Here is a 12,169-nt window from a genome sequence, read left to right on the forward strand (position 1 = left end):
AGGCTGAGGCAGAAGGATCGCTTGAGCCCAGGAGTTTGAGGTTGCTGTGAGCTAGGCTAACGCCACGGCACTCACTCTAGCTAGGGCAACAGAGTGAGACTCTGTCTCAAAAAAAAAAAAGTCACCAGGATGTAAATTGACAGTCATTTATTCTGCATTATAAATCAAAGTAGTTTTACCCTCTATCTTATTATATATGTACTTGACTGTCTTCTACCAATTAATTTGTAGTACCTAAAATATTCTATGGTTTTCTGTAGTCATCTGAAAATAATTTCTCAGCTTGAAAGGGTTACTTACCTTGTCATAGCTGTTGAACACAAAACCAGTAAGTGATCCTTAGAAGAAAGCTCTCCTGTATGAACCTCATCAACCATCTCATAATTGTCTTTATTAATAGAGTCCAGAGGAAGTATTTATGGCAATCCGGAATCCTCTGGAATGGCACTGCAAGCAGATGGATCATTTTGTTGGACTCAATTTCAACTCTAACTTTAACTTCGCACTGGTTGGACATCTCTTAAAAGGTAAAAGCCTTATGTTGGAATATTTTTATGAAATAGTATTAAGAAACCAGAAGTAATTAAAATAAGTGATTACTTGAAGTAAATTGAAATAATTTAGCCCATATGTCTTATTTTAAATGCAAACTATATGTCTTAATGAGTTATGTTTTGTTCAATATGTATTTTAAGAGAGCTTAATTTCCATATCAAATATCAAGTTTTTCTAAAAAAGTGAGTTGATTCTTTTAAAATGCATAAATATTGAGCTTTCTAATAGCTATATTATTAGTAACAGTACTTTAAGTATCTTACTATCAAAATAAGACATACTGCAAATCAGTAAGTATAATTTGATTATGTTGAAAAGTGTTCGAGATTTAATCACAGGTTTTCTTCAACTTATTTCTAGTTTATTGTTAACGAATACTATTATTTTATACCATAGAACTTCATCTTTCTGGTACCTCACTCCCACCCCTCCAAATTTCTATGTTGTTTATAGCCAGTGATGTCCAGCTCTTCCTTAGAACGAGCTCATTCACTTCCTGACTTGGCTTTACTCCCCATTGCTGACTTCACAGCTTGTTAACTTTGGTTCATTAACATGAGGCACTCATGGCCAGAGAGTGCAGTTAACAGGAACAGCATATAGTGGTAGGTCAGAGACAAAATAGAAGTGTAAAGTAAGGCCTGGGATAATGAGCTGGCATGAACCAGTGGTCTTGGGCAACACTGGATTTGGCCACAGTAGAGATTCAAGTTGGAGCCTGAGTCTACAGTTTTGTATCAGTTTAAATAATTCTTAGGCTTGAGGGATCATGGAGGTTTCCCCATGTTTTACCTGGTATATGTGCATACACCCACCACTGTGAATATATGCATTTGATTTCACCTCCTTATGAAATTTATACAAAAATCCTGACAATTTTAATCTATAAGGTGAATAGGGATTGCTCAAAAGATATTACTAAAGGATACCAAGATGAGGGATTGTAACTAAACTGATGAAGTGCTTACATATTTTGTATTTCTAAAAGAATACCAGATATTTTCAGTGTTCAAATCCTCTATTTTAAAATGGAGTAGTATTAATGATTAAAAGCTGGCCAAAGATCAAAAACCCTCTAATCAACTCTGGAGGGTTTTTTGGCTCTTAGAGTATATACTTCCTATGTCATTAGGGTTCTTTCTTTTAATTAAAAAAAAAAAAAAGAATCTTTAATCAGTAGGACCCTATTTTCAAAAAAAAAATCTTAAGGGGAACTCTAATACATAGATTTTTTAAATCCCTGTGCTCCTTTAGGGAATGGAAGATCTGAAAGATTATCATCTTTCCTAATTTTCCTCTTCCCTGAGGTACCGTATGGTTCCAGGGAAGGGTTCTATACATTTTTGGTACTTAATCCTTTATATAATTAATTAACCGTTCACATATGTATGTTTTACCTTCCCAAATGGCTTTTCTTAGAAGGCAGGAGTTATCCCTTATACTTCCTTTCCTTGCAGAGTTGCTACTCACAGAATAAGAACTCAACAGATACTTGTTCAAAGAATGAACTAACTTCTTATTTGTTTTTATTTTTTGTTTTTGTAGGGTACAGGCATCCTTCACCTGCCATTGTTGCAAGAACAGTCAGAATTTTGCATACACTACTAACTCTGGTTAACAAACATAGAAATTGTGACAAATTTGAAGTGAATACACAGAGCGTGGCTTACTTAGCAGGTAAAAACACAAGAGACAAAACTAATCTTACCACATCTATATCTAAGGATCACCAAAAAGGTTCAGATATGTGTAGGTACTTCAGCTGGTTGCTTGGCATAGTAAAAACTTCATAGTCCAGTCCTTTAGTGGTGTTTAAAATTTTGAAAGTTTTGCCCAAACATTTTTCCTAATGAAAGAATTTGCATTAAAATCTGAAATGTGTTCCCTTTGTCATCTTTGATTCAAGACACTACAGTGGCTCCCAGTTATGTGTCATAAAATCTGAATGCCTCAGCCTAGCATCCTGAATCCTGAAGCAGTCCTCAGGATTCTATCCTCTTTCTCTAAATTTCATAAGCCTCATTTTTTATTACTTCTCCAAATGGGTGGGCTATTTCAAGCTAATCTACTTGCCATCTCCTGCAAGTGACTTTCTGCCTCTTCAGTAGTCACTCCCTATGCCATTTTACCTGAATGTCTGCCCCATCCACACCATTCCATTAAACCTACCCTATTTGCTCTTACCTGATTTTTGTTTCTCTACTCAGCAACACTTAGCACTTACATATGTTACAGCTACAGATGTAGTTGTTTGACGGAAAGTGCTGATTCTCAGTTTAGCAGACTCAGTTTGTGTTAACTTTTTTGTTTGAACCATATAACCTTGAGCAAATCATTTGATATCTCAAAGTATTATTAATAAACTTAATAATACCTGCCTTGCCTACTTTTTATGTTCGTTGAAACCAAACATACATTAAAGCACTTGAAAAATAGAAAGTGCTTATTAAATTTCTTTGTATATTTCATGTTTATATACAGTCTTCCAAAACAGACTATCAACCCTTTGGGATAAACAAGTCTGTCCTAAGTGTTTGATATCCTTAAACCTCACACTCTGTGGAGAGCTTTACGTGCACTTTTAACAGGTATTATCCTCTTTAGGAGGTTGTGATAAGTGTATCGTGTTTTAAGTCACACTTGTGATTTGTTATATATTTTAATCTGCCTCCTTTTTCCTTTTAGCTTTACTCACAGTGTCTGAAGAGGTTCGAAGTCGCTGCAGCCTAAAACATAGAAAGTCACTACTTCTTACTGATATTTCAATGGAAAATGTTCCTATGGATACATATCCCATCCATCATGGCGACTCCACCTATAGGTAAGTGGATTTGCTCTCCTGTAATTACATAATTGTAATGAGCTTTCAATTTTCCATGCTAATAGAGGCCAGCAGCCAAGTAATCTAGAAGGTAATGTGGTGGGGGAGGGGGGATCCTAGAGATGGCTAGGAAGAATGTATAAATCAAAACTCATTTTATAAATGTATTTTATGTGGGTTAGTGGTAGGAAAGTTATCATTTTACTTCTAGTCTAACTGTGCTAATGTTAACACTAGTTTGCCTCTTTTAAGCACGAACCAGTTGAATAATGAGAAGAGATGATCTTGAAAGTACTGGGTTGCAGTAAAAGGCCTGGGAAAAAAACTAACATGAAATATAAGCAACATTACGTGCTTAGTGATGGAAAACTAAGCTATATAGATTTATAAGAACATGTCTATGCCAACACATTTGCTGTATTTACTCATGTCACACTAAAGTTATTACAAAGTTTTCTATAGTACAGATTTAGATGATAAAATAATCAAATTTATGTCCCCTGTACATGGTTTGGGGCAGTGTATTTTCCAGAATAACTTTGAGAAATTATATGAAAATGGCATCATTTGGGGATTTTTCTATATTTTCAATTAAATGAAAGTATCTTTAAGGTTTACGGACAGTGTTAAACACAAAAATAATTTTCTATTTGTAGAACTTACGTTATTCAATTAATCAACATTAAAAAGCCCTGAATAGTTTCCTACTGAGATTTTAACAACATATGCAAAAGTTTTCCAGACATACTTGGTATTCAGTAGTCTTATTCTTCAGTCATTCGCATGATTATATTTCTTTGAGTTATGAAAAGAAGAAAATGAGTTCGCCTGTGCTCCCTTGTCAAAGTATAAATTTAGGTTTGATTTTCTTGATTTTTAAACCAAAAATTCAGTTGCCTATTTAGACTTGATTTTCCCTGATTAAAAAATCAGTGCACCAGCCTGAGCAAGAGTGAGATCCCATCTCTCCCAAAAATAGAAAAAATTAGCCAGGCGTGTGGATGCACACCTGTAGTCCCAGCTACTCCGGAAGCTGAGGTGGGAGGATTGTTTGAGCCCAGGAGTTTGAGGTTGCTGTGAGCTAGGCTGATGCCTCTATACTCTATGTGAGCAAAACTCTCTAAAAAAAAAAAAAAAAAAACCAGTGCAGTAAGTTCGAGATCTATAAAACAACATGATGACTATAGTTGATGACAATGTATTATATACTTGAAAATTGCTGAGAGAGTAGCTTTTAAGTGTTCTCACCACAAATGTTAAGTATGTGAGGTAGTGCATATGTTAATTAGCTTGATTTAGCAATTCCAGAATGTATACATATTTTAAAATATGTTGAACACCATAAATATATATAATTTTTATTTGTCAATTTTTTAAATTAATTTTTATGTATAAGATAGTATGGCAAGAAAGTTGATACTTCTGGAGATACATTGACTTTGTTCCTTAAAGCCTTTAAAGTGCAGTTTTAAATTAATTGATTGCTGTCATTGGGAAATAGGACAGTCACTTAGAAGGGACATAGAGTGGTTGTATTTGTCATCATGTTAATTAATTCTTCTCAATTGCTTTAATCTCCCAGGACACTAAAGGAGAATCAGCCATGGTCTTCTCCCAAAGGTTCTGAAGGGTACCTTGCAGCCACCTATCCAACTGTGGGTCAGACCAGTCCCCGAGCCAGGAAATCCATGAGCTTGGATATGGGGCAGCCTTCTCAGGCCAACACTAAGAAGCTGCTTGGTTAGTTTATCTAAATTATGTAGAATTTTTTAAATTATTGTGTAAAATGGTCAGATACTTTCACTCTTTGAACATTATTTGAAACCGTTCAAGATTATAAAAATTTTCTGTTTCGATGCAGCAAAGTTTTTGATGCAAATTAAAAGAGAGTTTGAGATAGCAGTTAAGCCATATCCATTGAGAGAGAGAAATGAGAATAGAACCTTGAAACAGTTTTTTCTGATTCTTAGATTAAAAATATTATGGCTTTCCTTATTTTGTTTTGCCTTGGCTGGACAGCAGGGAATGGTGGTAACAAAGACATTAGATAAAAACCTGCGAGAAAGGAGAGTCTTGCTGCACTCAGGACCTTTAACAAAATAGTAATATTTCGCAAAATTATCATTTGAGAGCAGAATACATCAATATGGTATGAAGTTGTAATAATACTATTTGCCATGTTTTTTTTGAAAACACAAAAAGGTAAGGTAATATATTTTTCAAGAAGATACAATTCTTGAAAGTTGATTGCTCAATTACATCAACATTTGTCTGTGAGAAGTATGCCTAAAATGCTGTGAGACCCTTTCTCATGTCAGTAACTGAAAGTAAATGAATGAAAGAGCCCACTGATCCTACCCTGCACCACAGAGGAAATGTAAAGGTGCTCTTGTATTCCATTAGCTAAAGTTTTAATTGTTACTGGAATTGTTACTGGATCCATAATTCAGTGACCAACATTGTGAATGGTTTAGTGGATTTCAGTTATCCACACAAGCGTATTTAAGTATCTTAAGGTATTGGGGAAATGTTTGTGTTCATAAGGAAATTAGTGAACATACCACAAAGTGTGACATAAATAACATGCCAGTAAACCGTGAAAGAAATAGAAACCACAGATGTTAATCACTGTTACCAGTTGCATAGGTCTGTTAACTTTTGTTTGTGCTCCCTTCTGTTAATGCTTTGCCATCAGTAATCTTCTAGGAGTTTCCTGGTTACTTTGTGTTTTGTATTATAATTCTGGATTTTGATGCCAAAGAAGTTGTAAATGAAAAACTAACTTCAGAAAAAAATGTAGTACTGAATTGATTCAACCCATGTGCTAGGTGAAAAAGATACAGTCTCTGCGCTGGAAGAGTTTATAGTTTGGTGGCTAAGACTTACAGTCAGCCAATCACAACAGTATCTCCCAGGTGCCATTAAAGTGATATGTCTTGATAGAAGAAACTAAAGATCTGGGGAAATTAGGAAAAACTACAGAGGAAGTAACATTTGAGCTGTGTCTTAAAAGATTTAATACATGCTTACAATGTAGACACAGATTAAGGAAGGGCATGTATTCAAGAGAGGAGGGAATAGCATGAATAAAGAAAAGTCAGGAAAGCCACTGGCAATAGATCATAGCATCATGGGGAATGGGATAGGAAATGAGGCTGGAGGATTGGAACTTGATTGTGAAAGACTTTGTATGCTGTGTTAAGAGATTTAGCCTTGTGTATTTAGCTAAGATCCTTAAGTAGGAGAGGATCATGACCAAATTTTATTTTTTAGAAAGGTTTTCTGGCAGCCATGTGGATAAATAGGAAGAGATTTTTAGCAAAGGGACCATTTAAGAGAATTAATACAGCAATCCAATCAAACTTAGACCTACACTAAGGCAGGAGCAATGGGAGAATGGAGAAGAATCAAGTTTGGAGCCAGGTGCACTGGTATACACCTGTAGTCCCAGCTACTCAGGAGGCTGAGACAGGATGATGGCTTGAGCCTAGGAATTTGAGACCAGCCTGAGCAACATAGTGAAACCCCATCTCTTTTTTAAAAAAAAGAGCTCACACCTATAATCCTAGTACTTTGGGAGGCTGAGGTTGGAGGATTGCTTGAGGCCAGGAGTTTGAGATCAGCCTGGGCAATATCAAGACCCTGTCTCTACAGAAAATTTTAAAAATTAGCCAAGCGTGGTGGTGTACACCTGTAATACCAGCTACTTAGGAGGCTGAGACAGGAGAATCACTCGAGCCCAGGAGTTTGAGGTTGCAGTGAGCTATGATGATGCCACTGCACTCTAGCCTGGGCAACAGAGCAATACTCTGTCTCCAGAAAAAGAGAGAGAGAGAATCAGGTTTGGGAAGATAGATGGATTTCTGACAAGACTTACTGCCTGGCTGATTGATTGGGGCAGGTGGGGAGGGAGAACACTGTGAAGGATGTCAGAAGTTTCTAGTTTCAAAACCTGGCTGGAACAACCAAAATAAATAAATGGGACCTGATCAAATTAAAAAGCTTCTGCACAGCCAAAGAAACTGTCACAAGAGCAAACAGACAACCTACAGAATGGGAGAAAATTTTTGCATGCTACAAATCCAATAAAGGGCCGATAACCAGAATCTACTTAGAACTCAGGAAAATCAACAAGAAAAAATCAAACGACCCTATCCAAAAGTGGGGAAAGGACATGAACAGAAACTTTTCAAAAGAAGACAGAATAATGGCCAAAAAACATGAAAAAATGCTCAACATCTCTAATCATTAGGGAAATGCAAATTAAAATCACAATGAGTTATCACTTATCTCCAGTGAGACTGGCCTTTATCAAAAAGTCCCAAAACAATAAATGTTGGCATGGATGCGGAGAGATGGGAACACTCATGCACTGTTGATGGGATTGCAAACTAGTGCAACCTCTGTGGAAAGCAATATGGAGATACCTTAAAGAGATACAAGTAGAAGTACCATTCAATCCAGCAATCCCATTACTGGGCATCTACCCAAAAGAGCAAATGATACTGTATAAGAAAGACACCTGCACCTGAATCTTTATAGCAGCACAATTCACAATTAGAAAGATGTGGAAACAACCCAAGTGTCCATCAGTACATGAGTGGATTAATAAAATGTGATGTATGTATACCATGGAGTACTATTCAGCTTTAAGAAACAATGGTGATATAGCACTTCTTATATACTCCTGGATAGAGCTGGAACACATTCTACTAAGTGAGGTATCCCAAGAATGGACAGACAAGCACCACATGTGCTCACCATCAAATTGGTATTAACTGATCAACACATAAGTGCACATATAAGAATAACCTCTATTGGATGTTGAGCAGGGGGGAGGAGGGAGGAGGGGACGAGTATATGCATACACAAAGAGTGCAATGCGCACCACCCGAAGGATGCACATATTTGAAACTCGGACTTGGGGGGGGGGCAAGGGCAACATACGTAACCTAAACATCTGTACCCCCATAATATGCTGAAATAAAAAAAAAATAAAAAAAAAAAACCTGGCTGGATAGTGATTCCATTCATAGAGATCAGGACTAGTATGTTTACGTTACATGATAAATTTAGGTTGGTTCATATTATATATGAGGTATTTTCAGGACATCTAGGAATATAGATGTATGTGGAGAGAAAAGATGTATGTGGAATTCAGGAAGAGAGAAGTAAATGAGTAAGCATTTAGAGTTGATTAACTCATAGATAGTTGAAGCTATGGGAGCAGAATGAGATCTCCCAGGAAGAATGCAGAAAGTAAAGTAAAAAAAGAAGTGAGAAAGGTAGGAAAACTAAAGGTAGAGAGTAGCATCCTAATCTCATACAGTAGGGAAAGCACTGATTGGTTCTAGAAAACTTGAGTTTTCAAACTGATCATTAACTGGATCTCTAACCATGCAACATTAGGCTCATCGCCTAATATGGCTTCCTCAGTTTGCATGTGTGTGAAATGAGGAAGCTGGACTAGAATCCTTTTGGGCTGTAATTACTTGGCCTTGATATTTATGACTATTATGAATATTTATTAGTGTTTATTAGTACTTGAGGTTAATAGAACATTGTATTTCTCAAGTGTTCGATTGTCAGATTTTATCAAATTGGCTTCAATTCTGACTTTAAAAAAATAACACTGTCAAAAATATTCCAGATTTTTTTTCTTAGAGCTGCACCAGAAAGATTAAGGAAGTTCTTTGAATATAAAGAACAGAAATATATGCGTTCCAAATAATCTGCTTTCAGTACTTTTACTTTGAATAGTAGAAAGGCAGTTAATATTAGTGTAATACATGATTAGGGAAATGCAAAACCAAGTGGGAGATAATGCTACTTGTTATTTTTGAAGCATCTCCCAGTGTATCTGTTCTTTAGTACTTGCAGGCATGCACATCTGTTTTTCAAAACTTGAAAAATTATTAGGTCATTAAATATGAAATGTCCAACTTCAAATCAAAAGTGTAGTTTATTATATGTCAAACAAGAAACAGTACAATTAATCAAAGTATGCACCTAAACTATCGACACAGTTTTGCCATCTTAACTGTAGCTTGCTTATGCCAGCAGCGAAGAGGCCTGGAGAATGACTGGCAGTGAAATCACAAAAGGTGTTTTCCACAGCTTGTCGAGAATTAAATGTTTTTCCTTGCAAGAAGTGGTCCATATCCTGGAAGAAGTTGAAGTCAGTTGATGCAAGGTCTGGTGAATATGGTGGATGACAAAGAGTTTCCAAGTTCAGCTTCTATAGTTTGAGCAGCATTGTTTGTGCAACATGTGGTTGAGTGTTTTCTTGCAATAGGATTGGCCTGTCTCTGTTGACCAGTCTCGGCAGCTTAATCACAAGCAGCCTCATCATTTCGTCCAATTGGTTGCAGTAGACATCTGCCGTAATCGATTGACCAGGTTTCATGAAACTGTAGTGGATAATGTCAGAGCTGGACCACCAGACACCATTAGCTTTTTTTGATAAATGGTCAGTTTTGGACTGTGTTTTGGCACTTCATCTTTACTCAACCTTGTGCCAGATGCTTGTGATTGTCAAAAAGCATCCATTTTTCATCACATATAACAATACAATGTAGAAATGGTTCACCTTTGTGTCGTGACAACAAAGAAGGGCAAGCTTCAAGACAATTTCTCTTCTGATGCTCGTTTAATTCATGTGGAACCCATCTTATCCAGCTTCTTTACCTTGCTGATTTGTTTCAGATGGCCTAATATTGTTGGAATAGTAACGTAAAACCTTGCTGCTAATTCATGCATAGGTTGAGATGGATTCACTTCCACTACAGCTTTCAGCTCATCATTATCCACCTTGGTCTCAGGTCGCCCACATGGCTCATTTTCAAGATTAAAATCACCAGAACAGAACTTCTCAAACCATCAACGTACTGTGTGTTCATTAGCCACATTCTTCCCAAACACTTTGTTGATATTTCAAACTGTCTATGCTGCATTTGTTCCATGATGGAACTCATATTCAAAAATAACGCAAATTTTTGACTTATCCATGGTTTCACAAAAATTGCTCTAAAAAAAATTTGAAAGATAATCACAAGCCAGAACGTGCATTTGAAAGACTGAGAATGTACCTTCACAATAAAAATAAAATAAGTCTCAAAATGAAGTGTCAGAGATATCAACTGTCAAATTTAGTACTTAAGGAAATCAGACATACTTAATAATTCCATACTTAATAACCTAATATTAATACAATCAAACTGGTTTTTGCATAAGTTTGGAAATTCCTCATATGTTAATGGCTAATTCTTAGCACCAGCAGAATTTCTTAAATTGAAAAGGCTATTCAGACATAGTTGATCTTTGCTATTGAACAGTACATACCTTTGTATTTATTATCCATAATTGTATTTGTTGGTAGAGTTTGGTTTACCTTCAATGTAGTGAACCTAATCTCAACTTAATTTGGACTGGTAAGGTACATCCTATCCTGAAACAGAAAGCTGTGGAAACAAAACCCTTTGAGAAGATGGAGAATAAAGGAGAGAAATGCTGCTCCAGGGATGTGTTCGAGCTTTCTTTGGGTCCTTAAGTGAAAGCTTAAACACTTTATGTCCAAACATTTTCTTTTTAGTATATTCTTATTCATAGACACTGTGGTTAATGAACTTCCATATTCTGTAACTTTCGTTTATAGGAACAAGGAAAAGTTTTGATCACTTGATATCAGACACAAAGGCTCCTAAAAGGCAAGAAATGGAATCAGGGATCACAACACCCCCCAAAATGAGGAGAGTAGCAGAAACTGATTATGAAATGGGTGAGAAACAAAGTTAATAATTGATCTAGATCATAGAAAGTAAGGTGGGAGAGTACATTAAAGACATATTTACTTCCCAACCATTTCTTAGAATCATCAGGATGAAATATAGAAACATTTGCTCTCTTTTGAAAGATGCTACAGTCCTTAAATTGACAGTTATCCTGAAACTTGTATAAAAAGTATCATGTATATGATACACAGCATTGTAAATAGCTAGCCAAAACTTTTATGTAGGTAAATAGTAATTCTATATGATGTTTATGTTGATATTTTAAGTGTCTACTAAAAAACTATTGAATTTTAGAAGTAACATTGAAATATGTTAGATGAAGTGGTTATCCAGGTGTTTGATTAACAAAGCTGATCATGTTAATTCCATTTTTTACTGCAGAAACTCAGAGGATTTCCTCATCACAACAGCACCCACACTTACGTAAAGTTTCAGTTTCTGAATCAAATGTTCTCTTGGATGAAGAAGTACTTACTGATCCGAAGATCCAAGCGCTGCTTCTTACTGTTCTAGTAAGGATTTCCCCTTTTTGAGGGTTTTTTTCTCCAAGTTTTTATTCCAATCTACTCTCAGGAGGCCCTTAAATATTAAAAACATAAATGGAAGACAGTCTTCTGCTTCTCCCAAAACAGATAACAATTCAGCCACAAAGTAAACATGTTTGTTTACTTTTTTGCATCTTGGCAGGCTACACTGGTAAAATATACCACAGATGAGTTTGATCAACGAATTCTTTATGAATACTTAGCGGAGGCCAGTGTTGTGTTTCCCAAGGTTTTTCCTGTTGTGTAAGTATCTCCTTTTTTATTCTTTTTGTGGTCTTCCATGGTACCTACTTATGTTTTTAATTAACCTGTGTACCTGTCTTTAAGTTAAATGCTTTATAAAGACTTAGGAAAAGTATTACCCAGTAATGTTCACTGGCTGCAAAGAGGAAAAAGTGAGACAGTGTGATAGTGATTTTAGCTTTAAGATAGTGGGTTTAGGCCGGGCGTGGTGACTC

General features: G+C 36.0%; 1 protein-coding gene across 1 annotated transcript in view; it reads left to right on the forward strand.

Moving 5' to 3' along the window:
• The window catches only part of NF1 (neurofibromin 1), a 273,599-nt gene that overhangs the window by 245,086 nt on the left and 16,344 nt on the right, over positions 1–12,169 (forward strand). The window contains exons 48-54 of the mRNA XM_012648327.1: positions 401–527; positions 2,101–2,232; positions 3,241–3,376; positions 4,959–5,116; positions 11,031–11,153; positions 11,548–11,678; positions 11,854–11,954. Of these exons, the coding sequence (XP_012503781.1) occupies positions 401–527; positions 2,101–2,232; positions 3,241–3,376; positions 4,959–5,116; positions 11,031–11,153; positions 11,548–11,678; positions 11,854–11,954 (908 nt within the window). The remainder of the gene's footprint in view (positions 1–400; positions 528–2,100; positions 2,233–3,240; positions 3,377–4,958; positions 5,117–11,030; positions 11,154–11,547; positions 11,679–11,853; positions 11,955–12,169) is intronic.

This window comes from Propithecus coquereli, unplaced genomic scaffold (genome assembly GCF_000956105.1).
Source record: "Propithecus coquereli isolate 6110/MARCELLA unplaced genomic scaffold, Pcoq_1.0 Scaffold281, whole genome shotgun sequence".
Lineage (NCBI taxonomy): Eukaryota > Metazoa > Chordata > Mammalia > Primates > Indriidae > Propithecus > Propithecus coquereli.